General features: G+C 41.7%; 1 protein-coding gene across 1 annotated transcript in view; it reads left to right on the plus strand.

Annotated features, from left to right (window-relative positions):
- The window catches only part of LOC122454403 (chondroitin sulfate proteoglycan 4-like), a 35,660-nt gene extending 16,298 nt beyond the window's left edge, over positions 1 to 19,362 (plus strand). Inside the window, exons 3-4 of the mRNA XM_043488866.1 lie at positions 12,550 to 12,733; positions 13,374 to 19,362. Of these exons, the coding sequence (XP_043344801.1) occupies positions 12,580 to 12,733; positions 13,374 to 14,623 (1,404 nt within the window). The 5' untranslated portion in view covers positions 12,550 to 12,579 and the 3' untranslated portion in view covers positions 14,624 to 19,362. The remainder of the gene's footprint in view (positions 1 to 12,549; positions 12,734 to 13,373) is intronic.
- The last annotated feature ends 3,322 nt before the right edge of the window (positions 19,363 to 22,684 follow it).

Consider the following 22,684-nt stretch of genomic DNA (forward strand, 5'->3'; position numbering starts at 1 on the left):
TTGCTTCATCCTGTCACCCACTCACTGTTTCCCTTTGTGGAAGAGTCCCTGGTATTCTGGAACACATTTCCCTGAGCGACGACAAGAGGAGGAGGCTAGAGCCATGACAGGGGCTTCATGTCTGGATCCAGCAGCACTGCGTCCTTGGGCAGAGCACAGGCTGGAGGCAGACTGAGGCCTGAGGCTGGGGCAGCGCCAAGGATCCCACCCCAGAGGGTCAGGGCAAGGAGGACCCGGTGGAAGGGCTCCTCACCAGAGCAGCTGGGCGCGGCTGAACAAAGCTGGTGTTTTTTTGCAGGATGTGTTTGACTAAGTTTCTAAACTTCTGTGAATAAATTTCATCAAAATACCCTGACTCCCCTTTTACTTCTTTAGTCACAAAGAGCATCAGTATTATGGGGGAGAGGAGAATGTGCAGAGGAAACTCTGCAAGAATAGAAACCCAAATGCTAACTCTGGCTCTTTCAGTGTGTGTGGGTTTTTTGAGTTTTTATAGAACACATGCAGATTGTAAAAATAAAATTAGGAAACATTAAAGCAAGACATTAATATTGAGATATGTATGGCGTAGTCCCTTTGCTGTCCCCCTGAAGCTATCACAACATTGTTAATCAGTTATACTCCAAAATAAAATAAAAAGCTAAAAAATATATAAAAATAAAAAAGGTCCCGACATCAAAACAAAGAAAATTAATACTGAAAAAGAGTAGAACATCATCAAAAAATTCAGTGCAATTGGTGTTTAGCTGAAGGCGTTCTGTTTAGCTTGTGTATTCAAAAATGAACATTTTAATTTGTGCCTTGGGAAGAGAAAGAAACTTTTTCTTTACCTCTCTCACTTTCCTCTTTTCAGATCCTGTCTTCTTCACATGCAAATGGATTATGAATCCTTTCATAAAATCTGCAGTTTTATGGCCTCTATCACACAGGACCTTGGTCAAATTCTCAGCCATTTTATGATGGTTCAGTTTCCTCCCCAGCAGCTCCAGAACAAGTGAAAAAGAGGGTGGGGTAGGTTTTGGAGGTAGTGATGATGGTTAAAACCTTTTCTCTGAAATTACTGAACAAGGACCTTTGTTGAACACTTATTGTGTGCTTTGATTAGTCCTCTTCAATCTGGTTGGTGAGAAGAGATATTACAGAGGCAACAATTTTCATTTTAAAAGGAGCTCAGAGCTGTTCAGCCATGTTCATGTAATATAATGGCTTCAGTTGCCTTTTGACTTTTTAGATCAGTTTTTTCTAATTTTAAGAGTTGGTTCCAGCCCATAACCTGCTAAGGGTCCAATGGGGAGAGGGCTTCAGACAGGTGGTGGTTGAGTCTTCTTTCCACCATTACCTTAAAGGACTAAATTCTTTCCAGCTCTGTACCACTCAGCTGGGGGAGGCAAAAACACTGTATCATTTGCATGTAAAACCTATACTCTGTCTTGCTTTTGATGGATAAACAAAAATGACCATTTAAATCAATGGCTCTGGATGGTTACAGCTTATGAAAGAAATCAAGACATTTCTTGCTTAATATCATCCTTTGGAAGAGTAATTGTGGGGAAAATATTTGTTAGTTAATAGCTCGAAATACTTTCTTATCCTGGAATAAATTAATGATTTTCAAACCATACCATATCAACCTACCAAGATAAACAGGTAACATTCTTGTTTTTCACCTGCGTAATTTTACAACTGCCCAAGAGGCAATAGCTAAACCACAAAAAATTTGTGCTGAAAATCTTATATCCTGTAGAATTAAACACACAAATACACAGAAAAGGTGAATCATCAAATTTTAAAATGAAATAAAACCTTTTTACAAATGTAGAGAAATTATTGTTCATTTCAAAAAATGTGCAAAGTAAGAATTGAATTCTCTAAAGAATTCTCTTACTAGTAGAGCACAAGGCTAATTGAGTGATTTTCATTCCAGTGCTTGTTTAGATAATTTGGAATCATTAAAAAGCAAAGTGTTCTGGTTTTGAGGTTTATGACGCCTGGCCTTTTTTCTTTTCCTTAGAGGCCAGTAATTGCGTTTTAGCTATTATGCTGTTATGGGTAGATCATCCATCTTCGTCTCTGCCTGCTGCTTCAGCACAGATACAGGATTCCAGGACCACATTTAGAAAGTGATACAATCGATTCTGGGTTATGAGTTTTATCTAATAACCCCTTCTAGACTCTGAAATCAGCATGTACATTTTAAGAAATTGTGAACGCATTTCCCATAGGAGAGAAGCTAATTTATTACAACTTAATGGAGAGTGCAATGGGATGGTTAAACTTTGGCTCTTATTTTCTGAGCAGGGTAGGATAAGCTTCTTTGTGTTAGTGATCACTCTTGCCCCACCCTGACCCCTGCTTTCTTGGCGTCTCTTCAGTGATAAGCTTAATGGGAACTAGATTCAGTAGACATTTTGAACATTTTCTGGTTTCTTGTTTTAGCAATTTTGACTTGGCCCTTGCAGTTCACTGAATTATGTGCTAGCATATTTTTGCATGCATGGAAATTATTGTATTGCATTGTCATCTAGTCACCTATTCATTGTTCAAACTTGAAGCTGGCTTTGAATAACCAAAAAAGCAGAGAGAACTAATTCCCATTTCAGTGAGCATGGTTGAGCCTTTCTCCTTTTATTAATTTCCTAAAGTTGCTGCAATAAATGACCACAAACTTGGTGGCTTAAAACAGCAGAAATTTACTATCTCATAGTTCTGGAGGCCAGAAGTTGGAACTCCTTTTCACTGGGCTGAAATCAAGGCGTTGGCAGGGCTATGCTGTCTCTGGAAGCACTAGGGGAGAACTTATTCCTCACCTGTCTTGCTGCTTCCGGTGGCTGCCAGCCTTTCCTGGCATGTGGCTGCATCACTCTAATTTCTGTCTTCGTGGTCACATTGCCTTCTCCTCTTCTGTCTGTATCTTATAGCCCTCTGCATCGCTCTTATTCATGTGATTGCAGTTAGAGCCCAGCTGAATAATCCAGGATACTCTTCCCATCTTAGGAAGATTGACTTAGTCACATCTGCAAAGTCTTTGCCATAGAAGGTAACATTTACAGGTTCAAGAGATTTGGACCTGATATTTTTGGTGGGTGTTTTTAGCCTAGTATGCTCATATGGAATAAAAGCAAGGTGTCCCTTATGATCTCACTTGGTAGTTTTATTAAAGGGCTCCATGCTTGTAATGGTATAAGGCCCATGAGAATCTATGTTTGTGTGTGCGTGCTAAGTCACTTCAGCCGAGTCTGACTCTTTGCAACTCCATGGACTGTAGCCCACCAGGCTCCTTTTTCAATGGGATCTCCCAGGCAAGAATACTGGAGTGGGTTGCCATTCCCTTCTCCAGAGGATCTTCCCAACCCAGGGATCAAACTCGAGTCTCTTACAACTCCTGCATTGGTAGCTGGGTTCTTTACCACTAGTGCCATCTGGGAAGCCCAAATCTGTGTCTGAAAGTTAGTCACTCAATTGTGTCCAACTCTTTGCGACCCCATGGACTGTAGCCCATCAGGCTCCTCTGTCCAAAGAATTCCCCAGGCAAGAATACTGGAGTGGGTAGCCATTCCCTTCTCCAGAAAAAAAGAACTCTGGTCTGGCAGCAAGTCTGCTTCCATATAAATGTGGATTTGGACCTCTCTGTCAGGTAGGGCTGTAGATGGATATATTGCTAGGCTCCCATGCAGAGCTTTTTGTTGTAATATTTTTATGTAGAGTATGGAGGAGCATGGATAACTGTTTGGGCCTGGTTTTCAGTTGCCCATTTCTAGCTGGAGATTTCCAGATATCACCATTTAAGAACTTAAGTTTCCTAAAATGCCTCTTCTATCCATTTCCACTAAGGAGAGTCATGCCTGGGACTTACGCATGCCTGATCCTGGGCACCCTCTAAGCTGATTCATCCTGAGCTGCTCCAGACTTCTGACCTCTTCTGGGAACCTTTGAGCCCTCTATGCCCAGCTGTTCTCTGCAGGCATGGTGGACCCAGTCCTGGTGGAAACAAGAAAGGGCTCACAAAAAGGAGTCATTTCTCTGAGATCATCCTTCAGGAGCACAGGATCTTGTTGTTTTCCCACTCTTAGCCTTTAAGACTTTTTATTAACCCATGTGAAACCTCGGAGATTCTATCTTTTTGAAGTGTTTGGATTCCTACAGTCTCCTTTCCTTACAAATATCTGCCCAAGATAGAGATTTTTTGGCCAGTTCTTTTTCCCTTGCTCCTTCTGGCCAATCATCATCCTATCTAGAAACATGCCTTTTGGCAAAGCCATCATGTTATGGAGAATCAAGTGAGTGGCCTGCATGTCCCTCCTTCTCCCTTCCTCTTCACCCAGCTGACCCTGAGATAATTTGGTTATTCTCTCCTCCAGTGGGAATATCAAAGCTACAGTCGACTTTTAGTACCCACTGAGGGAAAGATCAGGCTTCCCTGATGGCTCAGATGGTAAGGAATCCTTCAGCAATGCGTGAGAGCTGGGTTCGATTCCTGGGCTGAGAGGATCCCCTGGAGGAGGGCGTGGCAACCCGTTCCAATATTTTCGCCCGGAGAATCCCCATGGACAGGGGGGCCTGGTGGGCTACAGTCCATGGGGTTGAAAAGAGTCAGACACGACTGAACGACTAAGCACAGTCAGAGGGAAAGATTGGTGTAAAGAATTCATGTTCTGATTTTCTTATTAGGGTCATGGGGAGCTATATTTAGAAAGACCCCCAGAATGAAGATGTAATCCAAAACTTTCTAGCCCTGCCCTTTGGCCAAGTTTGACAATTTTATTCTCCAACACAGTCCTGACCACATGTACTTTTGGACAAAAATTGCCCTCAGTCTGGAGCCAGGTGGGAACTCCTTTCCTTTCGGCCCCATCCTCTTTCCCTCAGTGTCCTGTGAGAAAATCTACCTTATCTGCAATGGCAGCAGTAAAGAAAAGGAATACAACCTTCCCTTAACTTGCTGTTGTAATAGATACAGTATGGGAAAGATATTTCTTTGAATCCTTACAAGCTCTGGCCAGTAGTGACTGTAGACGTGGTGGTCCCATGCAGACACTGCAGTCCTGGTGGAAACAAGAAAGGGCACATAGAAAGGAGTCATTTCTCTGAGATCATCCTTCAGGAGCACAGGAGCTTGTTTTCCCTTTAGGACTTTTTGTTAACCTATGTGGAACCTTGGAGATTTTATCTTTTTTAACTGCTTGGATTCCTGCAATCTCCTTTCCTTACAAATATCTGCCCAAGATAGAGATTTTTTGGTGAGATTAGTGACTGTGTCCTAGACAGGCCAGACCAAAATGGCGCTTGTCTGCCCTAATCATACCTACCCATTCACTTTCCACATTCCTGAATTCCTTAGGGTTACAGAGCCTATGTTGTGAATTTCTGGTTTACTATAGTGTCACTGGGCTTTCTGGGCTTCCCAGGTGGTACTAGTGGTAAAGAACCCGCCTGCCAATGCAGGGGAGGTAAGAGTTCGGGTGTGATCCCTGAGTCAGGAAGATCCCCTGGAGGAGGAAAAGGCAACCCACTCCAGTATTCTTGCCTGGAGACGCCCATATACAGAGAAGCCCGTCGGGCTTCTGTCCATGGGGTTGCAAAGAGTCGGACATGACCTAAGTGACTTAGCACACACTGAGCTTTCCACACACAGGTACAATGAACTCTGGAGTCACACAGGACTAAATTAAAAACTGAGTTCTTACACCTGTTGGCTAGTGAATTATTTAAATTTTCTGAGCCTCAGTTGTTTTTTTTTTAATCTGTCAAATGAATATAACAATCCCTCCTAAAACAGAAATAAAGTGAGTTACATATGTGCCAAACAGAATGCCTGGCATATATTTAGGGCACAAGTAAAGTTAGGTACTGTCAATGTGTTTTTATTAAATAAATGGGTAAGATGTCTTGAATTGCCTTATTTCTACTGCTTCATGATATAAATGTACACTTTATAATTAAATTTTGTAAAACACTTTGTAAGTAGTGTATCTGTTTGTTAAACAAATATTTACTGAGTCACCAAGTGTAGAATGGTGCATGCTTGCATGCTAAGTCTCTTCAATTGTATCCAACTCTTAGCAACTCTATGGACTGTAGTCCACCAGGATCCTCTGTCCATGGGATTCTCCAGGCAAGAATACTGGAATGGCTTGCCATTTCCTACTCCAGGGGATCTTCCTGACTCAAGGACTGAACCCGTGTCCCTTATGTTTTCTGTATCAGCAGGTTCAATCTTTACCACTAACACCACCTGGGCAGCCCATAGAATGGTGAGCTAATACTTATTTACAAAGCAACTGAAAATAAGCTTCCAAAATATGTGTCAAAATTCCACCCTACAACTTCCTTTGTTTTGTGGGAAAATATTTATTTTATTAGGCATATTTTAGAACTTTCTGATTGCTTAATATTCTCATGCCATGATTCACTATAAAAAACAAATATAGCCTTCCATCTGTAAGGAATTGTTTAGTTAAGGCTTAGATCCTTTCTTGAAAGCCCTAGAAATGCCTAAAGCCTGCCATTTTGAACATTGGCAAAAGACCAATTAGGTCAAATGCATATCTGCAAGTCAGATACGATTCTGTATTTTAATGCATAAATGGAGGCTCAGTGAGATTAAATAATTTGCATGAAAGCCACAGAGCTGACAGTTGGTCATATTTTTATTTGACTTTGGGTCTGATCAATCTGGCTTCCCGGGTGGCTCAGTGTAAAGAATCTGCCTGCCAATGCAGGAGACACAGGAGATCCCTGGGTCAGGAAGATCCCCTGGGGAAGGGAATGGCAACCCACTCCAATATTCTTACCTGGGAAATCCCATGGACAGAGGAGCCTGGTGGGCTATAGTCCATGGGGTTGCAGAGTCAGACACAACTGAGTAACTAAGCACCATGCAGTGGCTGATCAATCCAGGGTTCAAATTTTACTACATTCCTATGCTTCCATTTTTATATTAATGAACATCCTTTTCCTTCTTGGAGGAAGAAGGTTAATGGTTCAAGTAGTTGGGGTCAAAAAGTTGCCAGTAATGTGGCTCTAAAGAAAGAGCTCTTATCTATAAGCCTGGACATCTGGCTTCAGGCCCCTGCTCTGCTTCCAGCTAGCCCTGTCACTGCGGGGAGGAAGAGGAGTTACTGAAATTCCAACTTCTTTGAGCATCTCAGGAGCTTCTCAGCTGTAAACTTTAACCCATCACACAAAAACCAATAGAATCCCTAGCCTTCTTAGAGCCAAATCTGTCTCTTTAGTCTCTGATAAATGTTTTTCTTTGTGGTTCTGTAGGAATAAAGGATATGGGATCCAGAATGTTTAGATCTCAGAGATCCAAAGGGTGTTATCCTAGTGTCCCTTCTAGTAACAGTACTACTCTGAGAAGGTCTATGATTTGGAACTACATATTCACCCATTCGAAGAGGAATACAACCTCAGTAAAGTCCTAAAGAAATGGACCAATTTGGAGGTGGGGTGCATGCTGGGATAGTCTACAGGCTCTTGTTGATTTCACAGTGCCCAAGGCACTTCCCCCATTCTACATACACTGAGTCATCAGAGCAAAGGGACTATTGATCCCTTCTTGAAGTTGATGTAGTTAAACACTGCAGGAGTCACTTTTTAAATTGTTAGATTAGCTTTTTATTTTGAAATAATTTCAGACTCAGAAAAAAATCACAATAGAATATAGAATTCTCTTATATTGTTCATCCATATTCACCAAATGTTGGCATTTAACTGCCTTTTAACTGCCTTTATCATTCTCCCTATACACACACACACTTTTGATATTTTGAGAGTTTTGAGAGCCAGATACAGACACGATGGCCCCCTTACCACTATATTTAGTAACATATTTGTATTTATTTACTTCTATACTTAGTACATTTATGTTTAGCTCTGTATAGTTCCTAAAAACAAGAGACCATTCTCTTATATAACCCCAATTTAATTTTCAACAGCATGAAATTAACACTAATACTGTTTTATAATCTATAGACCTTAGTCACATATGACAAGTTGTTTCAGTGAATGTCCTCTATGGCAGAGGGGAAAACCCACAGCACAAAACATGACAAATAAGTGTCAGGAGCCTTTAGTTGCCTTTAATCTGGATCCATTCCACAGTCATGTTGACTTTTGTGACCTTGCTCTTTTCTGTGGCCAACAGGCCAATTATTTGTAGGAAGCCCCTCATTTTGGTTTTATCTGATGTTTCCTCTTGTTTGGGGCAAGAGAGCCACAAGAGAGGCTGGATTCTTCCCAGAGCTTCCTGCCCGGTGCTCGCTTTGCCCTCTCCCTGATGATATTTTCTTTCATCACTTGGTCAGGTGCTGTTTTTCAGGCTTCTCAACTGTGAAGGTACTATTTTCCCCTTTGAAAATTAGTAAGTATCTATGAGGAGATACTTTGGGACTATCTAAATATCCTGTTTCTCATCATAATTTAGCTCACTAGTTTTAGCAGTCATTTTAGGATTCTTACCTGAAGCGTTTATTACTAGTTGGTTGCTAAATGGTGAGTTTTCTTTCCTTTTTTAAAATAGTTGTATCTGTTATTTATTTTTGGCTGTGTTGGGTCTTCACTGCCATGTGGACTTTCTAATTGTGGCAAGTGGGGGATATTCTCTAGTTGTGGTGCACGGGCTTCTCACTGTGGTGGCTTCTCTTGTTGCAGTGAATGGGCTCTAAGGTGCACGGGCTTCAGTAGCTGGGACATGGGCTTAGTAGTTGTGGCTCAAGGGCTCTAGAGCACAGGCTCAATAGTTGTGGCACACAGGCTTAGTTGTTCTGTGGCATGTGGAATTTTCCGGGATCAGGGGTGGAACCTGTGTCTCCTGCATTGGCAAGCAGATTCTTTACCACTGAGCTACCAGGGAAACCCTGACTTTTCTGATTTTCTATTTTTCTTTCTATATTGGAATTATACACCATTCAGTTTCTAATGACATAACAGAAAGATTGTAAAAGAGAAAATATCTGGGCTAATCTAAATCCGTAGGAAACAAAAACACCCCTCTCCCCTCCGCTTAATCCCAGAGCCCAGGTATTCTGCTAAGTGGCTTATCTGTCTATATTTAACACAGTGGAAATATGCAGAGCTGTTGGAAGTTGCTCCTAAGGCTGCTTTCTATTTGAGGTAACATGTAATTCCTAATCTTCTCTGAGAACCTTCTCTCCTCAGGTTGACCCTATACTTTTTCTCACGAGGTCTTGATCTTATTCTCCCTTTTCTGGCCCTCTGTCAGCATGCACACACACACATGCACTCTCACAAATACACATGCTCACACACACACACTCCCCTTAGAACCTGACTCTTAAAGCTGGTGAAGTCAAAGTTGTTTTCTAAACATCACCTCAACCCTCCTATCCTCTTTCAAGGCATGACTGGCAAGTTGACATTCCACAGGGGCCCTCACTTCCTTTGACTTCTAGCTCAGCCCTTTCAGTAACCTGTTCTCTGGTCTTAAAGCTCACACACTCAAGATGAATCTAATTCTATTCTCTCTCCCACTCTCCAATGTAAAGTGTCACTTTGTTATCCACAATTTCTTAGTCTTAAAATGCCTTTCAAAAACAGAACTCAGAACAGACCTCTCCTACATTAGGCACCTGAAATGCAAAACTATGTTTAAGACTCTTCTGCAGTTACTTCTTTCAGAAGAATTCTGACCTTCATGTCGGCTCTTCCCATCTATGAAAACCATTCTTTCCATGGGAAAATCATTTTCCTTACAACAGACATCAAAAGATCTTAGATTATTCTAATAATTTGTTATATATATTTTTAGGGAAGCTGACTTTCACTCATACCAAAGAAGCAGTGGGCACGAATGACCTGTATCCACAAAAACCTTCCTCCTGGTTAATAGTCTGTTACTGTTCATATTAAGAAACTGGATCTTGTTTGCCTTATAATATTATACTTCTTAAGCAGAATGGAAACATTTCAGGAACCATCCTCTGGTCTAAAATCCATGGCACAGTCACCTACTTCTAGGAGGAGGAATATATTTATAACTAACCTTTTGTCGTAAATTGTAAACTAGGAATAGAAATGGTAGATCTACTAAATAAAACTGACTTATTCTCCAGGAACTTCTGGGGTATTCAGTTACTAGTTAGTAGCAGAAATTACTATCTTTGGAGAAAGTCCAATTTCTCATGAGTAACCTTGTTTTTTTAATTAGGAAATGTTGAGAGATGATATTTTCTTCTCCCCACTTAAAATCCCCAAGTGACAGCACTTCCTTGCTTTATCCTTGAATAGGATAAGAAACAAAAAACTCATCATCAGCAGTTTTGGCTACTCTGGGAACACAGATCTTTTATTCCATGAAACTCACTAGCCAAAAGCCTTTCTGGTTCTGGATACATCCACTGTCATGAGCAGAGAGTCAGAGCAATGCATTGCCAAACCTCTGTTAATTAATACATTTCAGTCATCCTTACATATCTGTAGGATTTTAGTTCCAGGACCATTCCCCCACCACTGCAGATACTAAAATCTGAGGATGCTCAAGTCCCATATATAAAATGGAATAGTATTTGCATATAACCTGCACACATTCTTCTGTATAGTTTAAATCATTTCCAGATTACTTACAATACCTAATACAATATAAATGCTATATAAATCATTGCCAGTATGTAATACATAACAATTTTGACGTTTGGAACTTTATGGGATTTTTTTCCCAAATGTTTTTGATCCATGGTTGGTTGAATCTTTGGGTGTGGAACCCATGGATATGGAAGGCAGTATTTCCAAATACTTACTGATGAAAATTTCGCTAAATTATATGATGGTTTATCCTCAGCACTTTTGACGTAGACAGTCAAGCACTTTGGCAGAACCTACCTGTAAGTTCAGATATTATGATAGATAGCAGGTCAGAAAAAGATGTGACTTATTGCAACTAAGGGTTGAATGTTTTCTCTTTAGCCTTCCCTTCTGTGGTTATAGTTTTAGAGCATTCAATCACTGTTGTTGGAGGAAGGGCTGCTCACATGGTATCTGGACAACAACACGCTGGGTGGGACCACCTCCATCAATTGATATAAAAAGGACCTTGATAGTGTTATGTGACAGCCTCGATGGGAGGGGAGTTTGGAAGAGAACGGATACATGTATGTGTATGATTGAGTTTGCTGTCCACCTGAAACTATCACAGCATTGATAATTGGATATACTCCAATATAAAATAAAAGGTTTTCAAAAAAAGGATGTTGATAGACCACAGACATTAAGGACTTTGATTAAATCTTGAAAAATATCTTAAGAAGATGGGAAAATTTGAAAATCAGTAGGAGTAATACTTGCAAGAGAATGATATACACCTTATATTAAAATTCATGAATTAATGATGATTCTCAAGCAAACAAAACAAAACCAGTGGTCAGTGTTTGGGGATTGGAGCCAAGGGACTCATTCTTCTGAAGAATGATATGATAAGGAAAAGAATAAAATACTTATCCTGTCTGTCCTGCATGTACTGTATATCAGTGCAGCCAACTTGCTGATAAGAGAAAGTTCTATATAGAAGAATTCCAAATAAGAATGAAGAAGGAATGATGAATAATATCAGTGTTTTGTCACTGTGAAAATAATGTGCTTAGTTTCTCCATCGTGTCTGACTCTTTTTGACCCCAGGGATTGTAGTCTACCAGGTTCCTCTGTCCATGAGATTTCCCATACAAGAATACTGGAGTGGGTAGCCATTCCCTTCTCCAGGGGTCCTTCCTGACCTAGGGATCGAACCCAAGTCTCCTGCATTGCAGGAGGATTCTTTACTGTCTGAGCCACTGGGGAAACCCATGAAAATAATGAATTGAGGCAATTGTATAAATGAGCACGTAAAACTATTAGTTGATAGACTTAATGGGGAGCTTAAAGATAGTTGGATCAGTCTGGCAACACTTGAAGTCACCTATCAATCTTAACATATCCAAAAGAGAAGAAGCCCAACATTATTTTGCCTTGTGATGCAATGCAAGAGGAAATATACATGTAAAACATTCTTACTGAAAAATTGAACCTGATTTTTATTAAACCTCTAGATATAACTGCAAATACATGAAAACTATAGGTGCCAGAAGACCATGTTAAATGATGCCGTATGGGTGGTAACTGAATATTTGAAAATAATCATCTTTTACTAATACTTGCTAGAGCATTTACAGATGAAATGATTCAATGTCTGTGTTTTGCTTCAAAATAATCTGTTGGGCAGAAAAGTAGGAATACATATGAAGCAAGATTGGTTGGGAGTTGGTAGTTATGATGCTGACATGGAAGTAAAGGTTCATTATAAACTTGCTATAATATAGATACCATAGGCACCAGTCATCTCAAAATCAATGTGCTTTTCTTTCTTTTTTGGTAAGAGAATCACCTAGGTTTGACAAATAAGTTACCACACTTTTAATGTTCCTGAATTTGCATGGAAATGTGCAATATTCTGAGGATGAATAAACCTTGAAAAAACATGTATCTCTTCCAATTGGGATATATGTTAATTCTCATATGATCCCTGAAACCAGGGGCTGATTTTTCTTACTATCTGGCCAGGTGAGTGAACAGCTGATATTATACCAGCATATGGACTGGGAAAACACAGGCTGGACTGCGGAAGACTCTTTCACGTTCACAGTGTCCTCCCCGCCAGCAGCTCTAGGCCCTGAGGAATTTCATATAACTATTTCATATGAAATTAACGAACCTGGTCGTCAGAGTCGTCTGCTTGCAAATACAGGTAATTCCACCTTATTCTACTGATAAGGTCAATATCTTATCTCCACTTACTAAAACAGGGACATTTGGAGACTAAATCTTCCCCTTTTTAATTATCAATGCCACGATATCAATCTTTGAAATAAAACTTATATGGCTATGAAATGTGTTACTTCTTTATGTATGCTTTTTCTCTGGGCCTCTGCTTTTTCCTCTCCTGAGCCTTAATAGTTTTGGTGGGAAAAGGATGGAAAATTAGCTTTCAAGAATTCCTATCTGTACTTCCAAGTGGGGACTTCACCATGCCCATGACTGAAAACCGTTGATGGAAAATGAACATAACAGAAAGGGTAAATTCTTAAAAAGAAAGAGATATTGAAAGCTACGCCTGTTTCTATGGTAAGAGAAAGTCCAGTAGTAGGAAAGTTAGGAGATGAACTTGTTATAAGTGAATCTCAAGGTTCAAAACTCTCTTACTTGAAATATTGACTTAATAGTGTGGGCGTGTGTATTTAAAATTTATTTTTTTTTAGTACGCCTTGGGTAGCAATGCTAATTCAGATACTGAGGTGTTTTGAATCATCCACTGGGACAGGCAAATATGAGATCATTCGAAAGTTCTAATGAAATGCCACTTTGTTTTTTACGTGTGTTTCTAACAGGAGCTGTTGTCAAGGAGGGAGACAAAGTTCTCATTGATCAATCTAAGTTAGATGCGTCCAATCTCTTACTTAAATTGCCCGAATCTCAGCGTTCTTCCTATGAAATCTGGTTCCAAGTTACATCTCTTCCTCACCATGGAACTCTTATGGTTGGAGAGAGAAATATTACCAAAAGAAAACCCAATTTCTCTCAATATATAATCAATAAATTTGGAGTCACATACCTTCACGATGACTCTGAATCACTGGCTGATAACTTTACCTTTGCCATTTGGCCCAATGAAAAGGGCAAGTCCACCATGAAGCCAGAGGCCGACTTTCTTGAAGAGATGTTTAACATCACCATCACTCCTATAAACGACCAAGCACCAGAACTAAAGACAAAAGGGCTTCGACTGCAAGTTCTGCAGGGTAGTAGGTTGGTTTTAGGACCTGAAAACCTAAAAGTGGAAGATCTAGACAGTCCTCCAGAAGAGATCAGGTATGTGATCATCCGTGATCCTAATAATGGCTTTTTGGCAATGGCTCACCATCCACACATACCTGTTCACCGCTTCACACAAGCCGACATTGATAACTCTCAGGTGTGGTTCATACAAGATGGAAGCCCATCCTCCGGAGCGTTTTACTTCAGTGTCACCGATGGCCAGCACTGCCCACTCTACAAGCTGTTCCACCTGGATGTCATCCCCATCTCCCTTGTGAACCTCGCTGACCTTCTTCTTCCACAAGGCCAGACAAGTGTCACCATCACCAGTGCTCACCTGTCAGCAGTGACCAATGGGAGGAGCCCCCATATCACTTACAAGATAATGTGGCCCCTCCAACATGGCCATCTGCTCACTGAAGACCAGGCGGTCGTCAGTTTTGGACAGGAAGACCTGAATTTAGGAAAGCTGTCTTACCACATGACCAACCTCACTGCCTCAGAGGACCAGCTACAGTTCTCACTGTTTACCTCAGAAAGCAAGCTGACAGGACAAACACTGTGCATCCGAGTGCAGCCTTTACTGCGGGTTGTGTCAAACCTGACAGTGGCCAACAGAGCCGCCCATCAGCTGACAAGAAAGGACCTTGATGCTACTGAGCTTGCTGACAGGACTAACAGTGATCCCAAATTTGAAGTGACAGAACCCCCTGTCCACAGCAGACTTGTACGGAGAGTAGGCCGGGACACCGCCTTGGAAGGTGCTACTCTGTTCACTCAGTGGGATATGGACCAAGGACTGCTGATGCTCGAGCCAATCTAACAGGCCCCAACAGCCTCAATGACTCCTTCACGTTTCTGCTCAGGGCAGACCACGTCCAGCCAGCAACAGCGTGTCTCCCCTTCACCATAGTGCCACCTGACCCCTTTCTTTTGCAGGCTTTTACCCCCGATGTTTCCTTCTTAGTCACTGATAACCTTGTGACTATAGGTCTTTCTCAGGAAAAGCCTGTGGTTTCCTCAGGACCCACAACACAGACAGGAACTCTGGGGAAGCTGACCCAGACCAGATGGCCGGAAGCAGCTCCCTGGGGACGACAGAGTGGTGAGGAGCCCACTCTGGATGTCACGGCTTCTCCCACCAGAGTCATTTGGTCACCAGATACCACCAGAGCCAGCCCTGGGGCGCCCACCCAGCCCAGGGAGACCAGTCACCCTCTGATGGTCATCACACCACTGACAGTGGCGCTCTTCCTGCTAATAGTAACCGTGGTGGCCTCATGTGTCTGGCTGCTGGGCCAGAAAGCAGAGCAGGCAAAACCTCTTATTAAGCCCCAGATCAACCTAGAACCCCCAACCGTGGGTCCTAGGCCAGAAAGGAGCACAACGGTTCCCGCTGTCACAGTGACGCCTCTCCTAAGAAGCTCTGGCAGTCCTCCAGTCAGTCTTTTCAGGGCCCCACAGTGTGAACGCATGGAGAAGTCTCCAGCTTCCGAGCCAGCAGGAAGATGTGCTCCTTGGGAGACATGGGTGAATTTGGATCCTGACATGGTCACGCTCTGCCGACAAACCAACCCAGCACTGAAGCACGACCAGTACTGGGTGTAGACTCAGGGCGCTTGTTCCTCACGGACCACCTGCTGTGTGCCAGGTCCTGGGATACCAAGGCAGAGAAAGGCTGGTTGGATCAACTGAGAAAAGCCTGGCTCTGCCACCCCTCGGTGCTCAGTTTCAGCTCCATGGTTAGATGCTGGCAGGTGTTTACTGTAACTTCTGTACAACACGCACCTTAGGGGCTGTCCACAGTCTTGTGTGCCTTCTTCTAGACCCAATGCTCTGAGTGTACTTAAGATTTTGTCACTGTTTACATGACAGAACGTGCTGACCTGACTGCAGATTTACACAGGAGCTATAGTTAGTGGAGGAAGGCTTTGAATGCTTTTCCCTAAAGATTCACTCTCTGAGTGAGTCAGTGAGGAAGTGAAGGAACTGTGTCAGCAAGTAGAAGAGGGAATTGATAGTATCTGTGAGTTTGTTTCTGGTGTTTTTCTGTAATGACTTTTCCTCCTTGGAGTATCCAGCTTTGATTTCCTAATGCAGGAAATGCCTTGGTGCTCTAGATAGTGGGACAGTCTGGCCCCCTTTGAAGGTATTCATTGAACACATTGTGTTTAATCAAGAGGCCTTGTCTATTCTGATTTGTAACATCAAACCTGTTGTACAAACATTATTTAAAGCCCTAAGGAATAGGTTTAATGCTTTTGTGATGCCTCAATTTGGCTTAACTTTACAATGAATGAAATAATGGCAAATTTGTATTTGACTTGCCTAGTCAAGCCTACAATTGGCCAACCCAGCTTCAGTTTCCATAGCTATAAACTGGATACATCAGTACTTCTATTAGTTAGCAATGCTTTGGGTAGCAAATCATCAGACATCTGCTATGAGTGGGATTTAGGTTGGGGACTGGTGAACTTGTTCTGTGCGGGGCTGTATTGTAAAAATATTTTGGTTTTGTGGATCACATATGGGTGTTTATTTTTATTTTTTAACAACCTTTTAAAACCGTAAGAACAATTCTTAGTTCCTGGATGTGACACACAGACCACAGTGTACCAGTTGTTGGTTTAGCTAAGCAATGAAAGTGTTGAATTATTTCAACTAACAAGCAGCCCAAGGTGGATATTCCAAGGCCAGTTCAACAGTTCAAAGACATCATCAAGGACTGAAGCTCTTTTGTTCTTTCTACTTTACCTTCCTCAAGCTATTGGCATTTTAGCCTTCTGTTTAGTTCCTTGTGACTGTGAGATAGCTGCTGAAGCTCCAAGCAACACTCAAAGGCAAAAATCCTAGTGGGTGAAAAGGAGAGATGGCTGAAAGACTTTTTCTTAGAGAGGATCTTATTTATTGTTATTTATTGATATTTTTTAAAATCTTGAGGGCTTCCCAAGCATTCCCCCACTTTTATCTCTCATTGTCTAGAACCGAGCTACATGCTTCCCATCCCTTGACCAACCACTGGCAAAGGGAAAGGGGATTTGCATGATTGGCGTCTCTTCAGGGGCTGGGACAGGATTCCATCAGCTCAGAGATCAATGAATCAAGGAGTTCTCTGGTAGTCTAGTGGTGAGGATTCAGTGCTTTCACTGCAATGGCTTTGGTTCAGTCCCTGGTTGGGGTAACTGAGATTCCACAAGCCGTTCAGCATGGCCAAAAAAATTTTAAGAAAAGAGATCAATGAATCAGCCCACCATGTAATTACAGAGGGCTGGGAAATGGCCATTAGATAGGCAATGAATAAGATCTACTAAAAAAGTTTTCAAGTATGAAATATTGAAATACTTGGGAAATGAAGATTTTGAGTTTTAAAATTGGTATCTAATATCTCCATTTCATATGTTAATGATTTTCTTAAAGCCAGTGTTTCTAGGGTGAGGGGAGGAATTTCTTCCTAAGAGACGTTTGGCAATATCAGGAGACATTTTTGGATTTTACAGCTGGTGCTGATGGCATCTAGTAAGCATAGGCCAAGGATGCTGCTAAATATCCAACACTGTACAAGAATTTCCTGGCCTCAAAAGTCAGTAATGCCAAGTTGAGAATCCTGGTTAAAGTCATAAATGTGGAGTTTTCCTTTCTATCCAGTGAAGGATTAATAGGTCCATTACCAAGTCTAGGCAAAAACTGTATTCTAAAAATGGAATGGAAGGGTAAAAATTCCGTAGTGTGTTTGAAATTGTGATTGGCTAATGGCAAACATGAACATTTTTAAAGAGAATATTAAAAGCCAAACAAAACTTGACAGACTCATTTCTTTATAATCTTTTGTCCAAGGAAAAAAGTTTCCTTGTACTAACAGGTGGAATACATCAGGAGAAAAAGAGAGCAAAGTGGGGAGTGGGGAGGATATTTACAAAGGTAAAGATGAGGTCAAAGTGTCCCCGTCCCCAGAAGTCTGATGCCCCTAATTTGTTCCATATAGAAAAGGCTTTTTCCTCACCTTCTCCCTTTTCTGCCCTTCTAGGTTGCTTTTCTCTCCCAACCCAATTTTAACTGTCTCTTTGTGGAAGCAGATTTCACAATCTACAAAATAAATGGAAGTATAGCATATGTAGGGGCTTCCCTTGTGCCTGTCGGTAAAGAATCTGCCTGCAATGCAGGAGACCTGGATTCGATTCCTGGGTTGGGAAGATTCCTTGGAGAAGGAAATGGCAACCCACTCCTGTATTCTTACCTGGAGAATCCCATGGACAGAGGACCCTGGCAGGCTACGGTCCATGGGGTCACAAGAGTCAGACACGACTTAGCAACTAAACCACCACCACCATAGTATATGTAGGCCTAGAGACAACTACCCTGTCTTAGATCCTTAGATGTATGCCACAGACAGCTATTGCCACCATCCCTGGCCATGTACAACTGCTGCTGAACTAGACTTCTCTCTGTTGTTGTTGTTCAGTCACTAAGTCATATCCACCTCTTTGTGACCCCATGTACTGCAGCACACCAGGCTCCTCTTTCCTCCACTGTCTCCCAGAGTTTGCTCATATTCATGTCCACTGAGTCAGAGATGCTATCTAATCATCTCATCCTCTAGTAGAAGTAAGACTTCTCTGCTCTTCTCCCAAAAGTGATTCTCTCCTGCAGTTTCTGGATTCCTGAATTTTATACAGACCTTCCAAGTGTTTTTTATACTTGATCCCTTTAGAAAAAAGGAGGAATGAAAGTTGCAATCCAAGGTTGGTTTGATCACTGTACAACATAGGATTGTTCTTAGGTCTGTTCTAAGTAGTCAGATGCTCAGAAGAAGCAGAATGGCATTGTGTGCTTGAGTTTATACATAGAAAGAGAAGGCTAAGGAGCATCTTTGCATACAGTAAGTGAGCCTTTGCTCTCCTTCGACTGGGAAGGAGAATGCCTGTTCTTTGTGGAAGAGCTGGACATACTTGGCTCTATGACTATGTTGGCCTCTTCCTTACTTCAGCCATAAAGTCTCTGAAGCTAGGACTACCAGCCCAACCAAACAAAAAGGCCTGATTTCCCTCCTCTTTTTCCTGTTAACTCTGCAACTCCAAACAAACTTGGTGTCCACTTTGGAATGAGACACACACAACTACTTTAAAATGATAATTCATATTGTTTGTGAGTGTGCCTGCTAGAATAAGAACAGCAGTGTGAGATCCAGATGTCAAGACTCAGTCATAAATCAAGTAATTCAAATAGAGCTTGGAAAGATTTTTTCCAGAGGATCTGGAATATTCTACCGATTTGCGTATGGGTTCAATTAAAAGGAAACAATGCCTATCATTTGGTGCTGGCTCAAATAAAACATGAAATAAAACATTTTGGCAAAGCTTTGTTTAGTGTTAAATCAGTCCGAAAAGGTTTCTCCCGTATGCAGAACTGTAACTGCATAGTCTCAATTCTGTCATGATGAATTCAATGCTTCTTAACAAGCGACTGGGCTTCCGTGGTGGCTCAGACAGTAAATAATCTGCCTGCAATGTAGGAGACCTAAGTCTGATCCCTGGGTTGGGAGGATCCCCTGGAGAAAGGAATGGCTACCCACTCCAGTGTTCTGGCCTGGAGAATTCCACGGACAGGGGAGCCTGGCAGGCTATAGTCCTTGGGGTTGCAGAGTCAGAAGCGACTGAGCAACTTTCACTTTCATTTTAACAAGTGACTGGTGATTTAATAAGTGGATACTAAGGGTTAGTGTCAGAAGATAATAGGCTAATTGTGCTTAAGAGAAGGTATATTTTGTCTGAGGTGGACTGGGAGTGGAGGATCTAATATTTTTCCTTATCTGGAGGCTTTGGCAGATTCTAACCTTTCAGAAAAGTGAAAGTGTTAGTCACTCAATCCTGTCCAGCTTTTTGCAACCCCATGGTCTGTAGCCCACCAGGCTCCTCTGTCCATGGAACCTTCCAGGCAAGAATACTGAAATGGGCTCCGTATTTTTCCTCCAGGGAATCTTACTGACGCAGGGATTGAACCCACATCTCCCGCATAGTAGGCAGATTATTTACCATCCGAGTCACCAGGGGAGCCAGTCGTGCTCAAACAGCATCAAGAGGTCCTGTTCAAACACTTGGGAGTACTTTCTTAGAGTCGTGCATTAATTAAGTGGAGATGACACAGAAGCTGTTTCTTTAGATTTCTGAAGCTGAAGTAGACACATTTGGAGGGTGGATGATAGGTAATGGGAGGCAATGGACCATATCAGATGACATTCCCTGAATTTGGGAATGGGGCCTGCACTACACACCTCCTGCATCTTTCAGAGGCATTGTAATTAATAATGAGGTTTGTTTTTGAGAGGGTAACAGGCAGGAAGGCCAGGGGTCTCCAAGCAGAGGAAATGGGCTGCAAGTGTCAGACATTTTTTTCTCTCTCTCTTAAGCAGCAGGAGGAAACAAACAAGTGTTAGATTTTTTTTCCATTCTCTATACAAATTTAAAAAGAGGTTTCTCTTAAAATTCTGTGTTGCTATGATGACACTTGGCTCCACCTGAACTTAACTTTTCTCAAACCTTGAGCTAACCAAGGCATTTTTCTTATGGAAATATTTGTCTTAAGCTATGTTAATATACTATGTATTTACCCTAGACTTGGTCTTCAAATCAGTTCTGCCTAAGACTCAGAACCGACTTGACAAACCAGTATGTTTAACTCATACATTGTTCTCCGAATCTATGTTAATGAAACTATATATTTGCTTGGAAGTCTGCCTTTCTTCAAGATTCATGTCAATCGTTTTATGGCCCGGATGACTCACCTGGTGCCAATGTTATCTCAAAATGCATGTTGTGGGTAAAGGGCCTAGTGCTATTCTCTGAGTTTTGAGATATTTCCTTTCTCTAATTTGTAGACTGCTAATAGCTATTTAACATCTGGCTAAAAACTAGCAGGGGGCACTCTTTCTGCCCTCTTCTGATGTCTATGTCAGAAGCTTTCTCTATCTCTTTAATACTTTAATAAAACTTTATTACACAAAAACTCCGAGCGATCAAGCCTTGTCACTGGCCCAGATTGAATTGTTTTCCTCCAGAGGTCAAGAATCTTGGTGTCTTTTGTGGTTCAGCAACCACCTTTCATTTTGACCCCATGTAGGGAGAGATGTGGGAATAAAAGTAGGCATGGAGCCCAATATGTGGCATGCTGGATGACAGAGACTTTGCCAGGTTGCTCAAGAACACCACTGGATATTTCATGGGGACCTGGAAGAGGCTGCCTTCTCAGAGTGATCTGCAAGCATTTATTAGGCTCCTACTGTATGTGAGATGCTAAATGCTAAATACTGCTTCTAGATATTTAAGATGCAAAGATTTTGTCCTAAAAGGAAATTTTTGGTCTGTTTTCTCTATTGGCTCTGCCAAAATCACACAAGGAATGCTAGGAGGAAAAAGGGTAGAGAAAAGAAGGACAAAGAGAGACAGAGGTGAGGAAAGGACCTTGTGCTTTCATTTGAAGCCCTCTTAGGTAAGTGCTGCACGCCCAGTGATGCAGCAAGAATTATGGAACTCGCTGGCACCAACCTCCACACTTCTCAATGTGGTTGGCATCAACCTCCAACCTTGCATCACTGCCCCTCAGGGTGCCCCACTCATGTTCTCACAGGACTAGTGACATAGCAGGGGGGTTAAACAATAGACTTTGGATCTGTTTTGAATCCTGGCCCTCTGCTTCCAAGCAGTGTGGCTTTGAGTAACTTGTTCAGTCTCTCTGAACTTCAGTTTCCTCAGCAAAAAATGGGGATGATATTAGAACCTATTTCTCTGGGTTTTGTTAGGATTTAGTGATATAATCACCTGATGTTAATATCATCATCATATATGTGAGCAGTATCTTCCATGCATCAGGCACTATACTAAGTGCTGCTGAATCTTCTTGCCTAGGGTTTTAATGCATATTTAAAGAATTAACACATTAACACTTGAGTAAACCAGAGGCTCATATTCTACCCAAAGTAGTGCAGTACTGGCAGTGGAATTCCACGTGGGTGTTCTAAGGATAGATGAGGTTTTTTAAGAAGAGCTTCCCGAATGCTCCTACTCTTACCTGACATTTCAGTTCAGTTCAGTGGCTCAGTCGTGTCCAACTCTTTGCGACTCCATAGACTGCAGCACGCCAGGCCTCCCTGTCCATCACCAACTCCTGGAGTTTATTCAAACTCATGTCCATTGAGTTGGTGATGCCATCCATCCTCTGACGTCCCCTTCTCCTCTCACCTTCAATCTTTCCTAGCATCAGGGTCTTTTCAAATGAGTCAGTTCTTTGCATCAGGTAGCCAAAGTATTGGACTTTCAGTTTCCAGCATCAGTCCTTCCAATGAATACTCAGGACTGATTTCCTTTAGGATGGACTGGTTGGATCTCCTTGCAGTCCAAGGGACTGAGAGACAGGGCTTTTTCCTTCATCCTTACAGAACCTTGGCAAGAAAAATGGATGAAGGAGAAAGAACATCAGGAACACTCACAAGAGGCAGACGAGTTTGGAGGTATTGATGGTTCTCTATCTTGTAAGGGATGCTGGGTTGCTGATAAAATACCCTGCACTGTTCTCTGTCTATCCAAGTAGCATCAAATCCTTACATCAACCAACCTCTTGATTTTGAACACCTATCTTCTCTTCTTCCTCCAACCCAGTATTTCCAGGTATTCATGAGCCAGTAATTTTCTTAAGTCCAAAACTGCAAAGGACTGACACTCAAAAAAACTAATATCCTTTTATAGCCAAAAACAAAAAAAAGACCAAAAAAACAACAACAACAACAACAACAACACTGCTTACTATCACCATAATTTCATTTCTAAAGTAAGGAAGAAATCTTATATTAAAGAATCTTATGGGAAAAAATAAGCAGCTTCATGAAAAATTCTCT

The sequence above is a fragment of the Cervus canadensis genome, chromosome 16 (assembly GCF_019320065.1).
Source record: "Cervus canadensis isolate Bull #8, Minnesota chromosome 16, ASM1932006v1, whole genome shotgun sequence".
In the NCBI taxonomy this organism is placed as follows: domain Eukaryota; kingdom Metazoa; phylum Chordata; class Mammalia; order Artiodactyla; family Cervidae; genus Cervus; species Cervus canadensis.